The sequence below is a fragment of the Accipiter gentilis genome, chromosome 25, assembly GCF_929443795.1.
Source record: "Accipiter gentilis chromosome 25, bAccGen1.1, whole genome shotgun sequence".
In the NCBI taxonomy this organism is placed as follows: domain Eukaryota; kingdom Metazoa; phylum Chordata; class Aves; order Accipitriformes; family Accipitridae; genus Astur; species Astur gentilis.
In genome coordinates this window covers 16625997-16653444 of record NC_064904.1, presented here as the reverse complement: position 1 = coordinate 16653444, position 27448 = coordinate 16625997, and the positions used below count along the sequence as shown (strand labels likewise).

The following is a 27448-nucleotide window of genomic DNA, read 5'->3' as shown; positions in this document are numbered from 1 at the left end:
TGCTATAAGGGGAATGTTAGAACTTTTTTCTCATCTACCCTTCATCTTCAAACACACAACCCACTTCCACAGCAAACAAAACTAGCCTTTTGACAGCCTTGTAACGAAAAGTGTTAAACTTGGACTGTGCCAATCCTATGAATAGCTGTTGGGTGTTCCAGAAAAGGGTATTTGTTAGTTAAGGTAATTATATTTCAGCTTTGCTCTGCAGTATAGTTTTAGAGTTTTTTAGAGGTTTTATTTTGTGTTGCAACCTTGAGGTCATAGATGACTGGTGATTTGTGCAACCTAGTGTTTGGGCAGATAATCCACTGGATCATCTCAGTGCTACTGAGCAAGATTAAAACTGAAGTTCTGGTCCTGGGGGAAAGGAAACTGGGTGTAAAAAGAAACAGTAGAGTTTCAAAAGAAGTGGGGTTGTTAGGGGCATGGGGGTTTTTTTGCTTTGTTTTTCCCCCCCCTTGATTCATTTTTCTGTTATGCTTTATTGTCCAGCCTCATACATGGTTATATCGGCACATCTGAGGGGCAGCAAGCTGCGGTGCCAGTGCAGGTACAGGGAGGAGATGGGGATACACAGCAGCAAGGTCTGTTTTGCCACCGGAGAAAACCTGTTGTGCAGCTGCCCCCTGTGTGTCTTTTCTGTGAGTCCTCTGTGTGTTTTCTGAGATGCCTCAGCAGCCATGCACCTTCACATGCAGGTTTTGTCTATGCAGTTTTAAGCTGAATCATGAACAGAAGGATTGCACTTTGTCAAACATCTGTGATCGTGCCCTTTCAGTGGAATTGTTATGGCTTGTGCTCAAAATGTTATGACTGTTCCTGCACTGTGCTTCTAGCACATACCAGCTTTGTGACTGGCCTTGGTATATGCTTTGCATGTGAAGACATCAGACATCACTGGTTGTGCCTTTTATGAATAAAGGTGACAGGAAGAAAAGATAAGCAGTGGTTTGGTTAAAAAAAAAAAAAATAAAATTACTGGCTACATGTGTGTGTTGACTTCCACTTGAGTCTCCATGGTTACTCCAGCTAATTGAAGTCCAGGCGTTTGTTCCCTGTGTCACATGCCTGTCCCATCCTTGTGTTCCTACCCTTTTTTTTGGCACTGAATGGTGAACCAGTTCAGGGAGGTGATCCATTTAAGGGTTTAGACTAGTTACCAGCTGAATTAGCTCCTTGTACTGCTCCTGGGCATGTGTGCTGTTGTATGGGTACTAGGACTTGACTCTACCTTGCACTTGTAGTAGCTGTATGTGGTGCCAGTAAAAATAAATAAATAAATCTCTGTATTAGGTACTTGTATGTGTCTTTGTTGATAACTTCAGTGCTGTGCCAGGAGAGTGCTGTCTTGCAGCATAAAGTGGCCACGTAGGTGTGTGGCAGCCATGCAGAAAAAAACTTTGATCTCAGATGATCCCACGTGATTTCCCCAATACATACTGTGGGAGTTAAGGTGTTTGTTTTAGTTGACAGCTTGAGCATGCAGAGGCTCTGTTTTCCTTTTGCTCAAACACCGTATAGCTTGGATTTAGATTTAGCTTAAACAAGTTGCAAGGAACTGTCTCTTCATGTTATGTAAAGTTTATGTTCCTGAGAATAAAAGGATCACTTGTGGATTACTGGAAGTGTTGCAATTTGAAAAGAGCCATGCTGAGGAGGATACAACTTCCCTTTGAAATAGGGGAGAGTTTTCAGATCTCTTCTCATTCAGATCTTTTCGTAGTCTTTTAAAAGCTTGGGCAGGGGGATGTGGTTTACAGTGGCCTTCTAGCATTGTCACCAGTGTGAATGGAAAGCTGGTATGAGATATTACTCGGGAGGATGGTCACTGCACAATATGGTACTTGGTAAGAGTGATGGTTTTCATTTTGCTTATTTTTCTTCTCTACATAAAGTGAAGATAATACAAAGCAAAATCTGTTTGGATGGTAGTGGGAATGACAATGAAGCAAGCTTGATATTTGATGCATCACAACTGTCATCACCAAGCTGCTTTTTCTCTTCTCACTTTTTTTTTTTTTGAGCAATGTTGACATTGGTAGTAGCCAGAAGGCCTTTCATGAGTCCCAACTCATAGTTCCGTACAGGGAAAAGAAAGATCCTTGAATTAGCCGTAGTCTAAAAAGCAAACAAATTTGAGCAGGGAAGGTGAAGATATAGTGGGAACAAGAAAAGCACAATTTCCTCCTGACATAGTTGATACAGAATGTCTCTTGTTAAAGTGCTTGCTCAGTTTTATGCATTATTTTTCAGTGGAGCTGCAGGATGGGGTGGGGACTAACACTGATGTTGGAGCTTCATGGAGCTTAGGTTGAAGCAATCAGTGGCTGTATTCATGGTTTGTAATCTCTATGCTGTTTCTCTTTCCCCCCCTTGGAGTGGAGTAGGTGTTTGTGCAATATGGGAGAGTGATCTCAAGTATGCAGGTCATCTTTGTCCCCTGACTGGGGAAGTCATCCCACAACTTTGATCTGTGGTATGTGCAGGTGGAAAAAAGGAGGAAAAGTCATGCTCCTGTTAGCCTCCTGAAAGTACTTTGTGTCCTTGGAGTGCTAAACTTGGGGTCTTTTCAGAGGATAATAGATGCTGTGCAGGTGAGTCAGCCTTTTGTGCTGAGGGCCAGGTGCTTGACTTATTTTCAAGCTGGCATGCTAGGACACACTGGCATTCATCACGTTTGTAAACACTCCTCAAAGTTGAGGAAGGCTTTTGTCTTGTAACCGGTTTTTCTTAATGCTCTGGGAGTGACTGGCTTGACGCATTTTCCCCAGGTGGCATCAGCAACCTGTGAAATACAGAGGAAGCATTTCTGCTGCGTGACCTTTACAGCAGGGTGATCTTCAGGAAGGACAACTAAGAGTGAGTGTCTTTGTATTTTTGGTACTTTTGCCCAAATATGTATGCTTCCGACTCCAGAACAGGGAATGAAAGGCTCCATGTCTTGGACCAGTCCTTTTGGCAATGCGGTTCTTGTTCTCATTTTTCTGCTATATGTGAATTTGGTGGTTGACAAGTCATTCCTGCAGAACAGGAAAAAGATAACTTTTTTTCAGGGGTGGTATTGGCGAATGGAACAGGGCAGGGTTGCAGTCTGTTGTGCCGAGTTTTATGTCAAGTTTAGGCTCTCACTTTTCTGAAAGAGCATTCAAGTTTGCCTTTAATAATCTATTACTTCTTTATAGCCTCTGTTTTTGAAAGGCTCATGAGTATTTGTCTGTAGCAGAGAACAAGTGAAAAGCAGTTCCTGACGAGTTTTCTACAATATTCAGTGTAAGCATGGCCTCGCTGCTAGGGCTGCTTACAGAGGGGACTGTTGGGCAGTCCTACATCCACACTGTGTTGCTAGGGAAAGCAAAAACTCCAGTTATATGGGAATTATGCAATGCATGTAATAAGCATTCTCCCAAATGTCTGGATCTGTCTTTTGATTTCCTTTTCTCCTTTCTGTGTAGTGGTTTTTTTGTTTGTTTGCTTTCAGTAGGCAACTGTCTTGAGGGGCCTAATCTTGAAAACAGTAATGAACAGTTTTTGTTTACTGGTGATACCTGTGGGACTGTTCAAATAAGCATATGGAGCTGAATCCAAGACCTCCTTGAAGTCCACCAAATATTGAGGTTTTGTTTCCTCTCCTTCTTTGAGACCTCTGTTCCCAGAGAAAGATTCCCAGAGGAATCCCATTCCCCAAGTGAAGCCAGCTTGCCTCTCCAGTAGTAGCTGCCTGAAAGATCAGGCCAGATTTTTTTCATAGTAAAAAAGATCTGAACATGTTCATATTTTGACATGTTATGTCTGAGAATGAATGGCTAAGCAACAGTTTACAGCTTATACGCACATTTTTAACTTAACTATGATGAAGTATTGAGTTTGAACATGCCTCTTAAATTAGGTATCTCGGGGATGGAAAAAGTGACTTAATTGTATATTGTAAAAACCAAGTAACTTCTTTTGGCATGGCCATTTAATGGACCATTTAGCTTCACTTGAATCTGGTTTTGCTAAAAGCTGCTGAGCAGAAATCACATGGGTTTGTATTTCACTGTGAACTGTTTGCTGTGTAGGTGGGGGTACGATGCAGGTGCTGGTGACAGTTTGAACTATTTGACTTTGTGCCCAGCGTGACAAGTGCTGCCTAGTTAGCAGAACCAAAACATACTATTATCTTATTAGTGCATTCACATCTTTTTGCAATTAAACAGCATTATATTTAAGCTGCCTCTGCTATACGCATTCCCACAGTTTTAACGCTTTATCATTTAAAGCCTATGTGAATTTGACTGAGATTTAATTCCACGTATACAGTCTGGGTAGCAGTTGAGTGTGATTGTATCCGTGTGGTTGAGGGCAGCTGCCCTGAGAAGTGAGTATGTGTGAATCAGTATTGTCAAGGTTTTCAGTAACCAGATAAGAGGCAATGACCAGCAGGAAATACCCCTTTATGGGGGAGAAAGTTTTTCTTCCATGGGAGCACCTTCAGATAAAAGGTAAAAATTTATCATCTTGGTATTCAGTTGCAATAAATTTATATAAGGGCCCATCAGCATGGAAGTTCCTTTCGGGTGTTTAATAATGCTGATTTCTGTAGTTCTTAAAAAAGAAAAAAAACCCCAACAACAAAAAACCAAACAAAAAACACCCCCCCAAACCAACCAGTATTTCACAGGTGCCTCAGTTCCATTGCTTAAAAGTTTTGCAGCCAAGTACTTGGCAGTTCTGGAAACTATAATATAAATTGCTATTAGAGGTGATATTTTGGGGTGGAGTATTTTTTTGACTAAGCATATACATCTTTAAACCATCTGAGTCATGTATTCTATTTTTTAATACAAAATGATTTTGAAGACTCAGCATGTCGTGGTGGTGTTGATACAGCACAAAGCATAAGGTGACATGTAAAGGCCTCCTAAAAGAAGGGAAGAGAAGGGAGAATCTTATGTACGTCCCTAGGATCACTGACTTAATTTACACATTTATTTATTTCTAATGAACCTGTCAACCTTTGTTGGCAAGCTAAATAGCGTAGGGTGATGGTTCCAGTTTTGGGGCTGACATCCCCCCTGCTCCAGTTAACTAGATTGCTGAGTGAAAGTGGTAATGCTAGGGCAGCAGGCAATGGTTATGCGTCACCACTACACAGAGGTGTGTGTGTTTCTATCTTGTGTTCAGTCATCTTGGGAACGTGGCCTGATCTTTGTGATTTTCATGACCAACCGTAGCATGTTTTTTACTGCGGAATTTTGTTAGACTGGTTAACTTTGTACACTGGATTCAGGTCGTGCTGCAGTGGGTGTCACCGAACTTGTTTTACAGGGTTTTCCAAGGAAAACGCCCAGTATGGTGTTTTCTGCTCTGGGTAGGCTGATAGGCTGTAAATGCAAAAGGCTTTAGCTGCTTTTCAAAGACTTCTGTTGCGCAATGGCACTGTCACTCATGAACAGCAGCCTGTAACTGCTCAGGGTTTAAGTGTTGAGAGCATGATAGCTGCAATAGCCAGGGTGCAATCTTCAGTATCTACAAACAACCCATCTCTTCCTTATCTTTGGATCCCTTTTTAAAATTTTGCCTGGTAAATTTGGCTTATGTCCTTCATGGAAGTAGGCAAGATGGTCACTCTTCTGTAGCATTGTAATGTTTCTTAGAGAAAATGCTGGTTAACAGTAGAACACCTTATACCTTTATCCAAAATGTTGCATGTAGTTTTAGAGGGTGGAAGCAGCTTGAATTGCCCTTTAGATAAACGTTGCAAAGTTAACAAAGCGGCTTAAGTTCCTGGGGATCTGAGAGCTTTAGAGAACTCCACTAAAATTGTACTATAAATAGCAGGAGCATGGATTTAAATGAAGTAGACTGCTAATCATAGGTATTGGTAATGAGTTGAAGGACTTTATCTTGCAAGGATGGACTGTGGCAAAAGGTCTTGCACTTGTGAGTAACAGCAGTTAAACTGAATCAGAGAAGGACCTTTATTTTTTTTAGGTGCTAGTCTTATCTATAAAGGAGGGAGCGAACCCTTACATGGGAAAAGTTGTCTGTGTAAGCATATTACAGAACAGTCCTGGTCCTTAGCACACAAGTAACCACCTACCCAAATGTGTGTCACAGCACTGAGCTCATGCTCTTAAATCTGAAAAAATTCAGATTCCATACAACTGTTGTGAAAACTAGTCCCTACGCCCTGATGGAAGGAGCCTTGTTTGCCCAGGTTATCCCTGTTGGACATCAAGGACAGTTTGTGCATTAAACTTGCAGGATTGAGCTGAATAATTCATAGTAATACATAGTTCCATAAAACGGTGGGAGTAGATAATTCACAGTCTGGGGGTCTCCTTAGAGATTCATTTTTGATTAGAGAGAATTTTATATCTTGCACATATGCAGTTTGCTTTGGCCAAGAAGATTAAACGTGGTCAGAGTTAAGTGGGCACCTCCAAAATGTCAGTGATTGGAGGGATCATTGCTTTCTGAAAAACCTGTCCTTTGCTTTTTTGGGTTTCTTTACTGGGTCCTCCAATCTGCTGGTCATAATGGAATTTGCTAGTGGCTACTGCTTTTTTGGAGGGTCTGCAGAATCAAAAATTCATGTGTAAAATAGATGTGTTTTTTTTTGTTTTGTTTTTTTTTTTTTTTTTTTGAGTGGGTTGTGGTGGATGAAGAAATCCTTTTCATTATTGTGTATAAGCTTATTTCAGTGAGGCTAGGAGCATATAAAAAGCATAAAATTCTGTGTTCAAAGGCTTTCAGTCTTCCTAGAGTTATGTGCTCAAGGGTATACTCTCCTGATTTGTTTTAATTTGACTGCCTTATTGGCACTAGATGATATCAAGCGTTTATTGTCTGTGATTTATATGGATAAGGAAAATACTATTCACTGTTTCTCAGACCAGGAACAATGTTCATTATGCATGGCTTTAATACAGCTGTCGTGAGCCTAAATAAATGCCGCTTCTGAATACTCACGCAGATCCTGTATAATTATGGAGCAGTGTGGTGTTTATGAGAGAACCTGCAGCATTGTTGAATGCTTCTCAGCTGCTGTTTGGATAAAACAGATAAGCTCAAATATTGTCTGGAACTGATCATCTGAATCTTGGGCCAGATTTCCACTTTCTTACTTGTTTTCAGTGGCTCTTTACTTAATCAGTGGGACTGGTGGGCTATGGTGCCATGCAGCATAAAACTGTAGCTGTTGATAATGGTGGGTTTTGGTTGTCTGCATAATATTTGCAGCTGAAGTAGTGAATGGAAATTTTGAGAACTTTTTTTCACTTAATGTTACGCAGAGATTGGAATGAACAAAACTCTTCTGCAAAATGAATAAATTGGACCAGTTCTACAGAGGGTGGCAGGTGGGGTTTATGCTAAAACAGGCATTCAAAAATACTTCTCCCAAGCTATTCTCGCACACAAATAACAAGCCATACACAAACACCCAACAGATCTGTGCTCTGAGTTTCATTTTTATGCACGGGAGGAACTCCACGTAATGAACAACAGATTTGTGGATATTTATCTGACTTCAAATTGTTTGGCAACAATTCGATCATGATCAGCTTGCCAGTGTGGGGAGACAGCTGTGTGTCATCCTCCCCACGTCCTCTGCAGTCTCTTGTCCTGGTGTCTGCATCCACTGCTGAGTAACTACACCAGGGTGTTCTGTTTTGTGCAGTTTGTGACATAACAAGTACTGACATCAATACAAACAAGAATTTAATTTATTTTGCTAAAATAGAATTATTATTTTTCTTTTGCCTTTGATCCTTCATTAATACATGTTGTCTTGCATCTTGCTCCTGCGTTGTGCAACTGATTCTCCTTGTTGTCTCTCCTACTAACAAATATTAAAAGAATGAATATGCATCACAAATGTTCATCATGATAAAATTATTTGAAATGTGCTGCAACTTTGAGAGGACAGTTTGTGTTATGTCTTTGGTGTGGCGAGTAATGCATTTGCTTACTTGGAGGTAGCGTCACAGGTTATCAAACAGGACTATAATTTCACTGAAACAGGGCTGGATTTTTATTCCCTACAATCTGTAGGAAATGGTTGAGATGCCAGCATAGCTAATGAAGGTCTGACACACGTCCTTATTTTTGTTCAATACCTTCCTCTAAAAGTAGTTGCATTGAATGTGACCTTACAATTTGACTTCAGAAAGTTTGTGTGATGTTCACCAACTGGTTTAGTGTACTAAAATAGCAATTGCCGTTTATTTTTCAGCTCGAGGAGAAAGTTTTGGTTTTGTTTTTTTTTTTTTTAAATGGTTAAATTTACAATGCAAAAAAATGTTCCCTACTAGGCTTTAAGTAGTTCAGGATCTCTGCCACCCTTAAAAAGGAAATTGCAATCTGACCTGCTCAATGGGCAGCGTGGGGTGAGGGGAGGAGGTTTTGGTGTGTTTTTCCTTTCTTTTTGTAATAAGGCAAAACATACTTGTTTTTGAGATTGTTTCACTGGTCACGTGTTGTATATTGTAGGGTATTTCAAGACACCCCTGAAATATTTATCATGCTGTGTCCTACCAAGAATGTAATCTTAAGGTCTCCACTGTTTATGAAGCACAGTCTATATTTTATCTCATGCTGAGAAAAGATGTGATAACGGTTGTTTAGGGATTATGTGAAAATGGAGTGAGGAATGACCCTTAAAAATTGGTAGGAAGTAGGAGATTCCCAAATGAGACTAGAGAGGCAGGGAAGCTGTTTGAATTGCTACTGTTAGGATTTGCTAATTAATATCTCCTTTACACTTACATTGGTGGAAATGAAGATTGGTAAGATAAAGAAGTTTTTCAAGAAAATGTAATAAAAACCTGTTGGGTTATAGAAACTAAAACTAAACTTGTAACTCTAGTAACTTGCATTTATTAGTGCTACAGTTTCAGAGACTGCAGCCACAGAGCATGACAAGGTGCCTGTGGTGCTAAAGATCATTAGTGGATCAAAAGTGCTGGCTCTGGGAAGTGATAAGACGCAAATGAGCTTTAGGCATAAGGTCTTTAACATGGACACTCCTAAATAAGTGATCCATTGCAACAAGAGATGCCTTACTTGGTTTTGGGTTCATTCTTTACATCTTTAACTTTTTTGGGTTACAAAACAAGTAGATTTGTCAAAACCTTAGTGCTGGGTTGCAGAGCTCTGTGTAGCCCATGGCACATTTGGGGCAAATGTTCTGCACATTCTCTGGACAGTGTAATGCATGGCTCTGTAGAAATGCAGGGAATGACCCCAGGGGTCCCTTGTACCCCTGCTTCTGTGTGTGATTACGTTGACAGGAACTTGTTCAGCAGGCCCCGAATGGTTTGTTAGATTTTTTGTTATACGTATTTTGCATGTCAAAGATTTTTTTTCCTATGTTTTCAAAAATAGAAATACACCCATCTTTCACTCTTTGCAAATGGATTTTTCTTTTTCTAAAATGCCAGTCTTTCTTTTTAAAAGATACTTGCCCAGGCTTACTTATTTAAGGATTAAGTTTGTATTTGGATGAAAGATGGCAATAAAATGTTATTGAGTTGGGTTTTTTGTTTGTTTTTCTTCCTTCTGATGAGATTTTCTGCAACTTAATGTTAAGAATAATTTAGACTCCGCTCTGTAAGGTATTTAAGGATTGCATAGAGATCATTCTTCCCTCTCTGACATCCAGCTATTAAAATTGTAATAGTAAAGGCAACAAAGATTTAGCAAGTCATTCTAAATGGTGCTTTAGGGCGGGAAATAAATAATGCCCCAATCAATTGAAATTCCAGTAGGGAATTGGGATATGATGTAATACTACCTACACTAGTCTGGGAAACTGGGGTGCTTTCAACTACAAAGCTACTACTGAGTCTTCAGTATTCAAAGGCTACTGGTGCTTTTGGTCTGTCTCCCTGAAAAGCCAGCAGTCTTGAGAAGCAGTTTGTTCCCTAAGGCCGTGTTGAACTGATAAGAGACAGGAATGATCATGTGTTGAGTCATGACCACCACCTATTGCTGCACAGAAGTCGTTCATCTAAGCTCCTTTTACTTCTGAGTTAAGGCATGGTGTGGTACAAGGTATACAGAAGTACGCATCAGCTAATAGGTATTTGCTACCAGAAGATTTTTTTACATGCTAGTAGAATATATATCCATATTAAATTACATGTACTATCTGAAATAAGCTGAGAATGCTTACTCTCCAGTTTTCTTCTGTGCTATTAAAGGCAAGCAGAATGGTATGATTTTACCTTTTCTCTTTTTCCACAAGGTGAAAAAATTGATCCAAAGTGAATCAAGTTTGGACCTCTGAGACATATACATACGATGGTTTATGCCAGATAAGATAAATCAATTGGTTATTGATAAAAGACTATGAATCTGTGTAATTTATGAAAGACTGCTTTAGACTGATGGTTAGGAGTTATTTCTGTTACGGGCAGAAGGAGTAGATGCTAGAACATCTGTGCCATGCATGTTGTTCTTTGAAAAAAATTTTCAGTATTCAAGGATGCATGTAATATTCCAGTATTTTCACCAAAAGTAGCTTTCCTCTGTCCTTTTAAAATTTTTCTTCCTGAGTTGTTGTTGTCTCAGGGTTTTAGAATTTAGAGCACGTAGCCAGGACCATAGATAGGACTGGAGGCACCTTCTAGGTTATCAAATCTAGTTACCTGTTGAAGACAATCAGGTTATCAAATCCTTCCTGTGAGCTTCTAAAACTTCATTTTTAAACTAGTTTTTGCCCTGTTACTTCTTTTGGGTATGGTTCCAGACTCTCACTATTGTGGCTGGTGAGAACTACAATTTCCAGTATAAATTTTTATACTACTGGTTGGACCAGTGGTGTTTTAGTGTAAGTAACTTCTTCTGCTGTTTCTCCTCTGGTAAGCCAATCTTCCCAATCTTGTGATCCTCCTAGTTGCCGTTAGCTGTATTTATAGGGTGAGCTCATCTGTTTTGAGTATGAGTGACCAGAACTGCACATGTCATTTCAGGTGAAGTCTCCTTACATCCTGCTGGTAACTCTTGTCTTTCTGACAGCAGCAGCTCTTCTGATACGTTCTTGGGTTGCATGTGCCTTTTCATGACTGCATCACATTGCAGAGGGACAGTGAGCTACTATTTAATTGGTATAGGAGTGTCTCTTTCTTGCCTTGGTGCTTTTTAAATGATGAGCTCCCAGTGACTTTGTAACTTGTTTCAAATGCATGAATTTGTTTTGTTCAGTTGTATTGCCTTCCGTTCCTGTTGTGGAAGGACTTGCCTGTAAAGTAATCTTGTATGCTTTGTTTAAAATATTCTGAAATAATGTGACATGCTTTTTGACTTTCTTATTTTTAGCAGTTCTGAAAAATACTTTTTATCCTCTGTCTGCTATCCTACCTGTTCTTGTATTCTTGCATTGTAACTGTGCTTCAGCTCACCTTTCTTAGAGGTGTGTCGATCAAATAGTGTCGATCAAGTAGCTTTCAGGGTACCCTGAAATAACGATGGATGGCTTTTGAGTGGTGTTCCCTCTCCTTATACTTTTGGATCAAGCTAAAATAGCTGAGTATGTCATAAAAGCTTTGTAAGAGGGAAGGACAATTTTTAATAAACAGCATCGAGTGCTGTTGAATCCAGAGTGTGGTAAGAGAGGAACAGTTTTTTATACTCTCCCACCCAGTGATTATTCCTGGTAACTTAGTTCTGGGGTCTTGTTCAGACTGAAAGGACCTCAGTGGGGGTCCCTGGCCATGCTGGGCATCTCCACAGGTTTGATTTACTGTGGTTAGTTCCATCAACACCGGTGAGGAGCCCTCTTCCAGAGGAAGTATTTCTCTAGAGTGGAGTTGTCTTGCCTCAGATGTTATTACACAGTTTGTAAAGACCGTGCTGAATGCTGCAGAGGGTCTGCTATTGCCGGAGTTCTTGAGGATGTGATCCTACATCAGCCTAAGCTGTTCAGAGGTGGTCTGCTGTGGTGCCGTCCTCTTCCCTTGCTTTGCAGCCCAGCTGTGCTGGTGCTCCTGTCACAGACATGTCAGCAGTTGGGGTATCTCCCTTTGGCGAAGCCCTCTCGGTGTCAATACACAGGTGGAAGCTGCCTGAATGGGAGCATTGTTTGTGGGATGTCCTAACCTGTCTGAAGTCTGCAGGAAGTTTGGCTGCTCATCTTGTTGGGACTTGGAGTTCACTTGAGGGTTCTCCTAGTTCCGCTTTGAGGGCAGATCTGCAAAGCTGTGTAGGTATGTAGGGGTGTTTACAAAAGTGCCTACCCATGCTGCTGGGCACCTAGCTGCATTGTTCGGTACTAAACACAGTCCCTGTTCTCTGTGCTTCAGCTTCCCTAATGAATGGGTCTTAAACAAGTCTGTCTTTCAAGACTTTCATGATAGTGGTGCGATACGCTTGTTTTGCCTGGGATTTTATATTTGACAACATCCCGCTTCAGGTTTCTCACCCTGGCTGCTCATTCCTACCTTCACTTTGCCCATTGCTATGTGCTGGTAAAAGCATTTGTGAACCATGTGGTGAACCAAATGGGAGAGTTCATCTGGCTGGAAAATAACCCAGCAAATAACCATGTGGCTGCACAAATGTTTTTCTGGCCTGCGGGAGAGGACAGCAGGGCAAGGACAGTGTATGGCAGTGTGAAGGCAGATTAGAGCAGCTTCTTTGGCATTGGTGCTGATTTAACATGTAGAAATACAATTTTGGTGTTCCTGGGCTGCATATATAAACTGAAGGTTGTTAGGACTTTTGCTACTTATGAGAATGGGAGTTTGTGTCTTAACGTTTGAGTTTGGTCACTCATTTCTGACAAATTACATGGAAAGAAATGGTTGATTTTATTGTATCGTAAAACAAGTTTTATGCAGGAGCTCCCATGTAGCACTTTGTTATGGCAGATTGTTCTTCCAGTCTTTTCAGACCAAGCAAGCTTAGTGGTAGAGGGGACAGTTCTTCATTACACATAGCTCTGAAAACACTGTTGGTGCTCTAAAAGCAATCCAGAACATGGACAATGCAGTTATCGCTCCAATGGGCTGGCTTTTTCAGTTGTTTTTAATTGTGTGTACATACACCCACACTGTATCTCTGTATTTGAATAGCTTAAGGAAGCTGGACTGTGTACTTTTTATGCTTTAAGTGAAATACAAGCCTATGCTCATGGCAGAAATTTGGCTTAGTTCCTCCCAAAAGCCTGGGAGAGATGAGCCAACATATGCAGATCATTCAACAGGTACGTTTGCAAGAGATCAGTAAAGGTTTTGATTTTTGTGTTTTAAACACTTGCATGTTTCCCATTGAGACCCCAAACCACTGTTTTTTATAGAAAACCTTGGTCATGTGCCTGGTTCTCTTACAGATGTGTGTCTTATCAACTTTTATCTTCTTACTTTCTGAGGTTAGACATAAAATATGGGAGTGTCTTGTGACAAGCCCTCAGTAATGTGGTCAGGTTATCCCATCATGCCACAAATACCTTTTAAGTTTTTTTTTTTCCTTTTACAGTATAGCGTATTTCCTTGTCTTGCTCCCACATGCCATCGTTGTACTGTAAAATGAGTTGAAAGTACAGAACAGAAGGTAGAAGCCTTGTTTCGGATCAAGTGAAAGATTTGTTGTGACTATTTTGGGTCCCCAAAGCATTTATTTGCAGTTGTCTATGCTTTAGTTTTTTCCAGTGTGACTTCTGGCATATGCAGGTGTTTCATAAGACTGAGTAAGTGTATGCTCAAAATACTTGAGTTAGTAAGACCTGTTAGCTTTGGGGGCAGTTCAGCCCACACCATGGTGTAGGACTTTCTCATGAGGTAACAAATGCGTGCAGAAGGAGAAGGGAGCAATGTGTCTTGCATGGAGTTCGGTGTGAGATCCTAAACTTAACTATAAGTATGTTTGTCTTGTGAGACAATGGGCAATGTTGAGCTGGATCATGTCTAAAAAAGTGCAGTTTCTGCATTTTAGACATGGGAAGTTTCATAATTGTGTCTTAAGTTGAGGTGTGCTGTGAGCAGCTGCTAATCCTGATAGCTACCCAGTTTAATTTTTGTTGAGAACCAAGAAAACTTGCAAAGGTTCTTATTCAAAGAGAATAAAGCATAATAAAAGGGTTATTGACATAGTCGAATTATTATTTTAGTGCATGTGTTTACCCAGTAGACTGTAATGGATTTGAAGTAGTTGTTCTGGTACACTGGGTAAATTCTTGGTTGATTTTGGTATGCCTAGTCATTGTGAAAACACTTATTTCTCAATGCCACACAGCTGCTCTTGAAGTGTCAAGAATAGGCCTGTCAAGTGTTGGCCTGTAGTTTGACCAAATTGACATAATTGTGCTGTAAAACATGTTTTTTTATGATTGTGTGCTTAATTGACTAGGCAGCAGTATGTCACAAAGAACCACTTTTATTTAAATACCTATAGAAACATTTTCTTTATACTATCCAGAGTTAACACCATAAAAAGGTTCTTCTCTATTTTTTTTCTAGCTCATCTGTACTGGGTAAATGTGAGCTAAGTTTCAGTTTGCTGCAAACTCTCTTGTCAGGTCCAAGCCACTTGAAATGGTTTTGTAATGGAGATGTTGAAACTCAATGGGTGGTGGAAATGTTTCTGTTTATTATTAATTGACTCAGTATGTCTTTTTTTGTTTAAAATGCCAGTCATTCAAGGCTATAGTTCAATCACTACCTGGTCTGTTTTCTTTCTGGCGAGTGCAGTTGAGATGGAACCGGTCTGTGTATCAGGGTATGTATATGGGTGTTTGGAAAATAGGGTTAATGTTGCTGAGTGTCACCTAAATTTTTTGCGATGTCTGGGCTCATTTAATCTCCTCCTTTCTGCAATATGGAGCAGAACTCATCTGACAGAACAAAAATGAAAGAAAAGTGTGTGCGTGCATCCTTTTCCCAAAAGATATAAATAGTCTAAAAGAACGATTGCATGCTCAGCATCTTGGCAGATGATGCTGAGAATTGACATAATACAGATAAAGGTAGAGCATTGGAGTCTTTTGTTTTGTTGTTTAAAGGAGGGGTTAAGATCAGCTCTCTGGAGTATTGATACTTCTGGGGAAAAAAAACCCATGAGCAAATTTAATCTCTGAGATTTTGTCTTGCAGTGCATGTTACTGTGGGCTGAACAGAGGGGAGCTGCAGACAACTGAAGATAGACTATCAACAGTGTTTATAAACCAAAAATTCTCATCTGTTGATTGATAGTTGTGATTTCTGCCTGAAACATGAGATGTCTTATTGCCGTAACGAGCCGTCATCTCTGCATGGTGCATAGGCTGCTTGTGAAACCTGTTTATTTACTAGTTGAAGACAAGCCCATGGCGGGGTTTTTGGCCAAATAAGGTTTTGCGAGCATTCTGAAGTTGTCTCCTTAAAAGGTGAGAACAGCAAGATCCCCATTGGTAGGACCTGACAGAATCTCAACAGAGGAAGAGGGAAAGAGTAATCGGTATCATCTTCTCCCAACTCTCTCTTGTATTTGGTGGAGAGGGAAGAGATGGCACAAAACTCATAGGCAGCTGCTTCTGCAAGAGCTTGAATAAGGATTTCTGAGTTCCTGAAGTTGAGGTGTGAAAAGGAGAAGACTTATTTTTGTCTCCACCTCCCTATTCCTCTGGGAGCTACTGATCTTGTAAGCTCCTGTATTCTGAGGCTCTCAGAAGCGTTTGGTGTCGTTGCAGTCACACTTCTTTCTCTTTCCTCAGCTTTTGATCCCTAACCTGTAACATGGGAAAAAAATTGCTCAGTTCCTTTAGGTTTTTGGATCACAGAGATCATCCTGGCTGCAGATTCTAAGAAGAACCTGCCTTCTAGGCTATGCCTATTGGTCCATCAACCTAGAAAATATGCCTGCAATGGCCAACTGCGAATAGTAGATGAACTCTTGGCTATGTAGCAGAAACCACTGTGGGTTATGGGGACTTGCTAAATGTACTGAAGGTTGTGAAATAAACAGGTTTGACAGCTGCTTGCTCCAAATTGGGCTGTTTTTGTCTCAGTTCAAGAATCTCTGTACAAGAACACAAAATTGTGTAACCCAAGCTAAGCAAAAAGCCTGTGAATGTTTCTAAAAGCATCTTTGATTTAAAAATCTAGCTGTTTTTCTGTAAGCTTTCTCACGTGTGTGTTTTTTCTGTTGGTTTTAATGTTCCTTCGCTGTAAATCAGGAGTCATTCCATTTCTGTAAGTAAATTTCCCTCTGACATCAGAATTGAGGAACAAGTGAAAACACATCTTTTTTGCTGATTCTTTCCATTCCATTTGTTTGTGGTTCAGGTCTTGGCTGTATGTTGAAGGCTGTATTATTATTTTTTAATCTAAACTGTTTGTTCCATAGTAGAGAGGATCATTTGTTTTGTGTGTTACTTTAAATAACAGAAACATCTTGGTTATAAAAACTGAAGAAGGGGGGCTTAAACATTCTAAATATTTGATACTATTTAATAGGTATATCTACTAAAAATAGCGTTTGTAAAGAAGGGTAGTAACTCATTCTGTAATATTCCTAGTCAACAGCAAAAGCCGTAACGATATTTTTTTTCTGAAATGATTAGTGGGTGCATATCTGAAGTCCTGCAAATTTTTGCTATGCTCAGCAGAATCTAAAATTCTAAAAGAAAGGATATCTTGTACTCCTGCTTGTGAAAATAGCTCTTCCTTTATTCTGTTTGCTCTCTTGCCAGCCAAGCTAGAAAAGTAAGCAGCACCATCAAGCTATGCTAATGTTGTTAGGTATTTTCATCCGTTCAGTGTCCAAGAAGCTCGATGCCTTATCTGCCATCATCCCTCCATGAAGTATATGCGTGCATGTGTGGGGAATGCAGGATGGGGCACAAATCTTGTACCCTTTGAAGACACTTTGTCTAAAACAGTCAGTTCCAGTAAGTGTAATTTAGTTGATAAATATCTAAGTTTTCTGGAGAGGAACGTCTGCTTGTTTTCTGCAGTGTACCAAAAGCATTTTTAGTACGCTCCTGGTCCTGAAGTCCTTGAACACAGACATGAGGGCATGCAGTGCTATTTGTGTGTTGATGGTGCCAAACCATCTAGATGCGTTGTTATTTGCTTTCCTCAAAAATGTGGCGTTGTACTAGACTGCTTATAGACTGAGCCATTTGTTTAATATTTCATGGCGATGAAAGAGAAGAACAAGACAGATCAAACCAGTGTCTGTGGACATGAAAATGAGCATACTGATGTTTATTATCCTGGTGTGGAAGACCAGGAGACTTTATTGTTCCTGGAGTTGTTGTGATTGCTTTTGTTGGTGACATTACTAATAGTCTTCCCCTGTTGTCCATGCATGTGCAACTCCCTGGGCGTTTTCTATTGATATCTTCATCCAGATTACCTATTCTCAGGATACAAGCTTAAATCCAAAAGGTAATGAAAATTTTTAGTGAATATGTGAAATAGAATACAGATCACAGAGGCCATACAATCTCAGTGTGAAGAGGAGAATCAGCAATATCACACCCCGAGTGTTTAGACCTCATGTGAAACTGTGGTCTTCAGACATATTCAGTTTTGAACAGATGCATAAACCTGATTTTTAAGTATGAGCACATGTCGTTAGTTTATATACGTAGCATGTATGCATACAGAATACATATGCGTATTAAAAATCACTGATTTAAGGCTCCTAATTTAAGAAAACACTTGGCCACCTGTTTTGGCCATGATTTGAGGGGGAGTTGAGCAGGTGTTTTGGTGCTTTGCTCATTTGGGGAAAGCCATGTGTGATGCGTTGGCCAATAAAAGATGCACTGAATGATGTCCTGCTTCCATAGTCAGACTGTCCTTACACTAAGGCAAATGGGGTAGAGTTGGACTTGCAAAGAAATGGAAGGACTGCCTGAATTGATGTGGTCTGTGTGCCAGGAGGGAGGTCTGTAATGCCAGCTGTGATGTTGGCGTGTCCCGTGCTGTCCGGGATGTCTGGCTGTTGCATGGGTTTGGGTTACCTTTGGTGGTCACATAAATTGCTGCATCTCTTAAAAAGTCAAGCTGTATTTTCAAATTTTATAGTACAAGATAAAGTTTTTTCAAGTCACGGTTTGAAATCTTTGATTTCAAGACATGAAATAATTTATTAAATCCATCTTTAGTGAAATCTGCCTTCCTGGTGTTTGCATATGCTCTGACTTTAGTGGTCTGCTGTGAAACCAGAAGGAACTTGTTTGAGAGGGATTCAGGAGGTGGCTTTTTTCCTTCCTCGAGAATCAGGTGGAAATAGTTGTGTGACCAGACATTCTTGCCATCACTGGGAAAGTGGCTGCTGTTTGTGGGGGCAAGAATGACAGACCTGCTAGGAAGTAAACTTGGGATCTAACTGTGTATATTAAATCTATCTGGAGATGGAGAGGAGGCAGGATTTGGACAGAGTCCAGGTCTGCCCTTGACTTGTCCCATATAACCCCTTTTGAATTCAGAAGGAATTATCTATGAATAAATATAAGGGTGGATGTGCATAAGTGTGTGAGAATGTGATCGCCTGATGTGGGATTCCCATAGTGAGGCGTTGACTCATCTTTTTTTGTATGGAAAGCTATTTTCCAGCCTTAGAAACACTGGTTCCAGTTTGGAAAGGCATTGAGGCAATTGTATGAAGTGCTTTTCCAAGGAGGTATTTTTTCCATAGTCAAGTCCTGTGCAAACTTGAAATGTCTTTGATTTAGGGAAGGTGGGGGGGCGTGAGGAGTGAAGTAGTTTCAGGTGCATAATATCTTGCACATGGAGACCCTGTTCTGTTGGTCCTTAGGCAATACCATGATTAAAAAAACCAATACAAACACCTGGATCCACCTGCCAAGTTCTGTAGCTTTACACTCCCTTTTCTATAACTTAAAAATAGGAAAGAAGAGGCAGGGAGTTTTTTGCTGTGCTTCCGCTGCTGTGTTGAGAGAGACATCTAAACAGCATGAGCTGCCAAAATGAAGGAGACAGTGAAACTGTCCATATGTACCGGGCTGTTGCATGCACAGGCAGGTTGGGGGAGGAAGGAAAAACCCCTTTCCCTGCCTTGCCTTCTCTTGCATAGAGTGTTGTTTCTCCCATAGTGGTGAGCTAAATTATTTTCATAAAGAAGTATACTTCTTGAGTTGATGTCCCTGTAACTTCTGAATTTCAGGCCTAGTGTGCTAAAAGATTTGATCTTTCCCTTCCCAAATGAATTGTATTTAAAAGTGCTTGGTTTTCTAACTAAAGGAATTCTGGAGCAGGAAAATGTCCAAGTAAATTCAGGCTTTGCTCTTTAACATTGGCAGCTGCTGTGCAAGATGCATTTTGAAACTGAAGTTCTACTTGTGTTAGCAACAACAAGAAATTGCTCTAATTTTTTTTTAATTGTAAAATACAATTGCGTTTGTTTTGCACTTTCTAATCTTGGAAACAGAAGCTGGGTAAAACTGGTTGGCACTAGCTAGCTCTGCCTCTGTAAGTACTGGAACCAGTTTAGTTGGAGGTAGGTCACCAGACTGAAAGTTTTGTTTAAGATCCTTTGCAACCATGTCAGTATTGTTTCTCTTAGCTTGTTTAGCTTTTGTGCTGGCTTTGTGAAGGTACAATACAGCTTAGGTCTTAATGTACAACTGTTTTGGCTTCAATATAGCAAAGCTATAAATAGACACCCCCTTGCCTCCCAGCAGTAGGAAATGACTGCAGCAGGTGTTGTCCTCTGCTAGAAATTTGCACATTATTAGTACCCAAGTACTTTTTAAAAAATGGACTTTCTTGTTGTGTGTTCTTCCTTTATTAAGTGCCAATTGAATGGTCAGCAAGCATGTTGTTAAAATCTGAAATCTTCATTAAGACAAAAGAAATAAAACCAGAAAGGTATTTTGGTTTATTTCTGTGCAGCCTCTGTGTAAAGTATATTTTATGTGCAATTTTAAAAGTATTAACAGAAGGCACAGGAGAGTTGCATAATGCTGGTTGCTGGTTAAAGTGGTATTTTAATTCTTTTAGCTGTGTTGGGCTGGAGTTTAGCTCAGGTTTGTAATAGCAGTTCCTCCATGGTGGTATTGGTAGAAGCATTAAAGGCTGCAGGCAAGATTTGTATCCCTGCTTGTGCTGAATAGTATTTTGCACAGTGAATGGCATCAAGAAAATAAACGACGCTTTTTGTGCAGCAAGGTAGTGCTCAGAGTAAATAAGGATCTTGCAGGCTGGTCCATGTGAAATGAGTTTGATGGTGTCAATAAACAAGCTTCCCCTTGACGCAAAACCCATCATTGTGTTTGGATTAACTTTCAGTCTCAGCAAAGAGGCCGAGTTGTTTGGGCAAGTAGAATAAATGCTTTTGTGCTGCTGGGATTGTTTCCTTTCAGCTGTGGTGGAGAGCTCTTGCTTCCTTGCCACTGTTGGGTGCTGAAGAAATAGTGAGATCAAAGGGAGATGTACCGTGTACTTATAGTGCGTGTGTAAACAGCAAAAAGGGGGGACAGTCCTGTGTTTCAGTTACTGTTTAATATGTATCTGCCTTTATACCCCTTCTTTTCTCGTGCAGATGTGAGAGCTGTGTGGAACTGCTGTTTGTGAGAGGGGCTGGGAATTGCCAGGAGTGCGATACACCTCTGCGGAAGAGTAACTTCAGGGTACAGCTCTTTGAGGATCCTGCTGTTGACAAGGAAGTGGAAATACGGAAGAAAGTGCTGAAAATGTGAGTGTCACCAGTTAAAAGAACAGAAGGTGGCTATATTTCATAGATCACCATTTAAAAAAACTGACTGACTCCTCCAGTAGTACAGAGGAGATTAATTTTCTTCTTTTTTGTAAAGTGACAACCCATAAAACTTGACTCCATTTAACATGGAGGGATTTCAGAGAATCTGATTTTATGCAAGAACTGAGGGCTGAATTCTCAGTTTAGCCTTGAGGGATTCCTGCTTAGCATTAGAAAATGTTGGGTGTTTCTGTGTTGCCTCCTTTGGCACAGACTTGCCTCCTAAATGGAGATGATTAGATATTGATGACTACAGCAGCTTTGCCTTTGAGGGGGTGAACATGGGAGTGGGGCAAGAAACAGGACCTTGATTGTTTGTTCCCTGGGGACCTGTTCTGAGAATTGAAGGCTAGTTCCCTTCAAAATGAAAATGGATAAAAGAGAAGCTGTGTTCACATTGTTTTCTACTTCACAATTGTTAGTGGAAATTTTAGTGGAAATGCTTCCTTACAAGCCTTGTGTTACTAGTCTGTAATGTAGATTTGAAAGCTCTTGCAATTGAGATAAATGAGGTCTAAAATTGCGTCTTGCTCCTTGTGGCTAAGAAACAACATTTTATAAGGAAAATAAGGGAACCAGTTGATGTTTTGGTAGAAGCGGGTCTGATGGAACATGACAAACCTGGAGAGAATTGTGTGTGCAAAAATGAACGTGCAGGTAAATTGTAAGCTTGGCAGCCTTTATCTAAAGACTTAGTACAATACTAAATGAATCTCATGATGTTGCTGAGATGTGGCAGAATTGCATTGTTGAATACCAAGATGCTGATGTGAAAAGCAGTAATAATTTTGATGTTTGATTATAAAGTCTACTGAAGTTAACAAAAGTCTAACTGGAATGAAGTCAACTTAGTTGACTAAACACAGAATGAAGTGTAGTTAGAACAGAAAACATAAAATGCTTGGCCCACTTGGATTTGCCAGATTAGTTTTTAGTAGGCAGAAAAAATGTCCCCAAATTGAAATTTGGCCTTAGTTCTCAGGATTAGATTTTTATACTCCTGGGTGTCATGTATCTTGGTCCACAGAGCAGGCAGAATCTCAGCTGTATGTTTTCTTGGGAAGAAAGCCTGCATGTCTTGACTTTCAGAGGCTCTCTATGTTCTAGCCAGTTGTCCCTTCATCTTTTTACTTTTTCCAGCTATCAAGAGTTGGATAAATGAGTTCTGGAATGGTCTGTTGATATGAAATAAGATAATTGTGTAGCATTTTCAGTCTGCCACTGATATGTGTTTTCTGTTGTTGGCAAAAAGCCAAACTCCCTTTTCTAATACTAGAAAAGCTTTTCTTGTGCATTTTACTGTTGTCTCTGCCTTTGGTAACAGGTTTCTCATGGTGAAGGGCTGGCTTGGAATTAATATATCCTAGCCTCTGTGCTCCTGTTTACCTGTAATCCTGGAAGAGGAACTGGCAGACAGTAGGCAAAGATAGCACTGATTTATGCCAGGCTGGCTCCTTTCCTTTGAAACAAGCACTTCTGTCTCCTTTTAAGTTTCTGTACATTGGTCAGTTGTGGGAGCCACAAAGCACATGTCAATATGCTTGCAGCAAGAGCCTTGTTGAATTGAAATTGCATCTTTGTGTGTTATATAAATACTTGTGTCTCTTCTTCTCTCAAAGATACAATAAAAGAGAGGATGACTTTCCCAGTCTAAGTGAATATAATGATTTCCTGGAAGAAATAGAAGAAATTGGTAAGTCTTAAAGCTTGCATCTTTGATGTCCTGTGCTCATGAGACCGTAGGCTTTTATCTTCTGACTCAGCTGCCTATGAGAATGTCTGAGTTTCTGTAACAGGATTTATCATAGTATCAGATGTTTATCTAATTACTTTTTTCCTGTGTGTTTTCAATCATATTTGCTGATCTGTAGGACACTGTTAAGTAAAACATTTTATCTGCCAGAGAAAAAACACAATTCAAAGAGGAAGTAGTGCTTTGTAGCTGGAAAAGACAGACTTGCAGGGGACTGTTGGTGATGCACTGGGAAAGATTAAACAAAGAGAGGAGAAATTGAAACTTTCATTATATGCGTCCATTAGCTTTATCTACCATGACAGAAGCCATATGGTGTCTTTCATCATTTTTGCTTCTGCAAGTACAGTAGTTGAAGCTGCTTTGAAGCTGATGACCTTACATACCACTGTGGTAGCATTCTATGTTGCTGTTCAGAAGGAGAAGGTTTAGGAACAGACATTGATTCCTTTCTCTTTGGATTAGTTGAAGCAGAACTTTGCCCTTTGGGGAAGGGACTATGTTATCAAGAGAGTTTATTTTCTTCTTAGTTAGGGTGACTTGTGATTTATAGTGGAGTGATGGATTTTGATTAGAAAAACAAGGATGTGTTCAAAGAAGTGACTCCTAAATGGTTTGTTTCTTGGGTTTTATGAGCTTCTGAGGCTTTTCTTTTTTTGTCCTGGAGGAAGAAGAGATGGCTTAGAACATGTATGAGGGGCAGTGAATGTGATTTGAAGGAAAACATGGAGATGCCACTCTGCTTTGGTTTCTCAAAGGAGCCCTTGCTCCTCTTTGCACTGTGGTGTTTTGTAGAAATGTATCCAGTACACTTACTGCTGCGAGTAATGTATCATGTTTTTGTTGGCATCAGAAGGCTGAGGCTGGAGAGCTAAATTGTGTGGCTGGGAAATACCAGGCACACTCATACAGGTCCAAATATCTGGAGGAGACGATGTGGGTGTAGTTCTGTTTATATATTTTTTTGGATGGTGTGGGGGAAGGAGGGAGTGAGCAAGTAGAAAGAATGGTTGCATCTTAGCCAGAGGGTCCTGGAAGAATCTGTGTGCTTATGGAAAGGAAAAATGCTTTTATTTATCTAGCATTAAATACAGGTTTCCCACTTACTGCTGTTGCAGGGCTTTTCAGCATCTGCAGCAAGGGAGTTGAAGTTTTGCCTGAAATTGCCTTAACCTCATCAATTTGTGCAGAATGTTATGATTCTCCAGCTCTTGGTATTAGGCTGTTAAATTTCAAATGGTTCCAGAGCCTGCGCTGGTAACTTTGTTTAGAAGCAGCAGAAATCACGGCTGGTCTTTGTAACCTTGTGAAGAAGAATAACTTTGTCAATAATTGTGCCAGACCTGCAAATGCATAATGAAAAAGCTCGATAAACAGGAATACCAAAATACTAAATGGAATAGGAAGTCGACTACCTCCTAGTTTCTTCATGTAGCAGCCAGGGTAATGAGAGGAAAGGAGGAGTGCAGTCAGAAGGCTCTTAATTTTCACTGTCAAAGGGGTCACTTATGATCTGCTAACTTCAGGCAGATACAGAAGCTGGAGGACGGGTTAGATGCAAGAACACCACCGTGGGTAAGAATTCAAGGCCTGTTCTCCTTGGTGACAAAGCTCATTGCGCACATCTTGTTCTCCCTAAGCCCTTCCCTGCCTGCGTTCTGGGGCTGAGTTCTCCACCTGACAGTTGTCACGCTATTGCTATGTACCAGACTTCTTCCAGTGTTTTTGCTGTGTGTGTTGTGTGTGGCGTGGCTGAACCATGTGTTAAAGGTGTCTTTGACTCTGTATGGTTACTTCACATTTTACTGCTGAGAGTATTATTTCATTCTTCTTGTGTATGTGAATTCCCTGCTCATTTGTGCGTGTGAAAACCTAGGCTGCAAGACAGGAAAAAAAAAGGGTGTAGTCACGCAGCGCAAAGTTTTGCCTTGTGGAGCCAATGTACAGCAGGTTGGCAGTAGCTGCTGGTGGTTGTTCAAGCTGCCAGGTTAGGAAGCAAGGGAGCAGAGAACTGGATTTTCCCTTTCTCCCCCTGCCCCAAACTTTCAGTTTTTCTGTGGGAGGGTCAAAGTGCAGCTTTACCCTGTTTTCTTTTCGCTGCTATGTTTTGTTTTCTAAATTGTTTTGGGGGATTAAATGAAGTAGTTGCTCGGCAGAGACAAAATGTAAACATCCTATATATTTCATGTGACCTGGCACAATTCTGATAGTTTTTCCAAATGTTTCAGGTAGGTCAGCTCCACTCCAGAATTTGCAGCAATTGCACTGTCTTATTCCACTGATGTGATATATGACCTCACTTGAAACAGATTTTCCCCCTTCATATCAGGATTGTTATACCTATAGACTTTTTCTGTTTAAAGAAAAGAGTTGGGTGGTATAGCAAAAGTGTGAGAGGGGAAGGTCAAACAAACATTAGGGTAGTCACCTCTTAAGATTTCTATTATAAAAAACACATTTTTGAAGTGGTTTAGAATGTAGCCACTAAATAATGCTTTGGGCTAAAATGTGTTATACAAGACTTTAAATAGAAACCACATTTTAAAGCAAGTTTTCCCCAGAAGAAAAATCAGTTGGACAACTTGAGAACATTGTAAACACAGTTTGTTGTCATTAACACTAGGAAGAAAAATAAAGTGAAAGGGTTAAAACCTGCCCTTGGGAAAGGGGTGGACAACAGCTATTGGAATAAGACAGGTCTATGCCCATATGATGAGCAGGGCAGGGTTAAACCTTAGGGTGTTGCTACAAGTTAGAATCCCTGGACATCATGCAAATTTTGCTCCCTCTTTCCCCCAGGTTTTCCTCTTTCCCCCAGGTTTTCCTCTTTCCCCCAGGTTTTCCTCTTTCCCCCAGGTTTTCCTCTTTCCCCCAGGTTTTCCTCTTTCCCCCAGGTTTTCCTCTTTCCCCCAGGTTTTCCTCTTTCCCCCAGGTTGTATCTTGGTAGCTAGTTTTTCAAGACGCAGTGTGTAAGCTCTCCAGAGCAGGGCCTGCCTCTGAGCATGTGTATGGACACTGCCTGGCACCATTCTCCTGATACGTGGATGAGGCCTCCAGGCATTACCACAGCACAGTTGTTAATAGTAATTATTGCTTTTTAAAAACTTTCAGTACATTCGACTTGGAAGGAGGCTACTGTATTTGTGCCCTTTGGATTCCTGTATCTTGTTACTCCTCTAAGACTTTATGCAATATGAGCTGCCTAGTGGCTTGTCTTGCTCAGAACATTTATCACAAGCAATCCTTGGGTAGAAAAGTTTTGGTATCTGTGATTACTTGTGGGTTGTGGTGTCTATTGGTTTGTTTTTGTTTGCCCTTGCCCCCCACTCTCCCCCCCCCCCCCCCCCCCATTTGTGTGAATGAGGATGGTATTGCTGGTCCTGACAACGGGAATAACTCAACTGGAAATTGGGCAGCTTTATCAAAGATCCATTTCGGTTATCTCATCTGAACAAAGATTTCGGTAGCATGCTGTTCCAGACAAAGTGATCTTTTTTAGACTGATAGGGCTGAGTAATTTCAATCATTTATTACTATGCTAAGGTATTTTTCTGGAAAATTATTGACCCAATAAAAGACAACTGAGGATAAACAGAAAGAAGTCGTAATACCTAACTATATTTTTCTAGCTTAGCTGTAGGTTTTCTTTTGTTTCTGATAATTATTTTGTTATAATCACAGAAATGTTGGTTGGAAGGGACCTGTTAAAATCTATTCCATCTTTTCTCCCCTTCACCCCTCTCCTACCCCTCTTAAAAGTACAGGGATCAGGATTCAAAAGTACCAACAGAAGGTACCACAGTAGCTTTGGACTCCCTGGGCAGACTGAGGATGTGCTTGTGTCTCCGTTCATAGTGCTCTGCCCAAAGCAGTTGCTCTTCTGCCATTCCTGATCTCTGGCTGGCGATTTATGAAGATGATAACTAAGGAGTTGCTTGTAGTAGGGTGGGAGGAATATTTTTTATAACAAACTAATACTACTAATTTTTAAACTTTCAGCTGGCTCATACCAACAATGCAGATCAAACACTGTCAGCAGAGTAATCATCTGCTATCTTGCTAGAAAGGGAATGTTCCTACTATTTGATTAGCAAATATTTTTTACGTGGTAACATTACTGTCTCTTAAGGAAATAGAAGGAGGTGGGTCAGAAAATTTGCAATGTCTTGGACGAAAACAGGGAGATTTTGACGGACTTTAAGTCCTGCAGTGTGGTGACATTCATTCATTCATAGTGCTGCATCTCTGGACAAATTATTATGCCATATAATTAAAATCTGTGTCTCATTTTCTTTCTTTTTTATAACTAGGAAAATATTTTTCCATTTATTGTAAAATTGCATAATGAATGTTGTTGTTTTGAAAAGCAGTGAAAGTCTCCCTGTAGAGGCTGAACTTCAGAAGTAGAGAGTTTTACCTAAGCAGAATGAAATGTTTCAGAAAAACACAATAGTCTTCCTGTTATACTTCAACAGATGTCTCAAGGCAAGTCATTTTATAAACCAACCAATGTGAGATGGATAAGTAGATAAATAATTGTTGCATACAAAACAGCTTCTGTTTCTTTTCCCTGAAGGGTTTCAGGCCTCTTATATCGGCTTATGCTATATTTCAACATGGACAAAAATAAGTCTGGCTTCTCTTTGAAACCCTTTCAAACTAGCCATCTGCTTTGCCAGTCATATTCAGATCTATACCAATATTTTTTCAGGGTAGGTGTAGCATATGAGTTACGTTTTTTTAACTCTTTATGATTCTTCTAGTTTTATAACTTGTTTTGGTGTATTTTTTAAAAAGGGAATATTTGGAAGAATTATATTTAAAATAAATTTCTGGCAAAACTCAAAGCAGAGCAAATAAAAAAAAAAATACTGCATAGTCCTAGCTATGTAAAAGGTAAGAAGTTGAGTATTAGTTGACTGTGTTCTTTGATTTGATACTTGTTGGTTTTTAAATGCCAAGTAACTTGTGGAGGGGACAAAAGAGAATAGAAAGAAATAA

At 40.1% G+C, this 27448-nt stretch overlaps 1 protein-coding gene across 1 annotated transcript in view; it reads left to right on the top strand.

The window, feature by feature from the left end:
- MNAT1 (MNAT1 component of CDK activating kinase) overlaps positions 1-27448 on the top strand; it is a 126593-nt gene that overhangs the window by 17205 nt on the left and 81940 nt on the right. Inside the window, exons 2-3 of the mRNA XM_049828301.1 lie at positions 20479-20631; positions 22314-22387. Of these exons, the coding sequence (XP_049684258.1) occupies positions 20479-20631; positions 22314-22387 (227 nt within the window). The remainder of the gene's footprint in view (positions 1-20478; positions 20632-22313; positions 22388-27448) is intronic.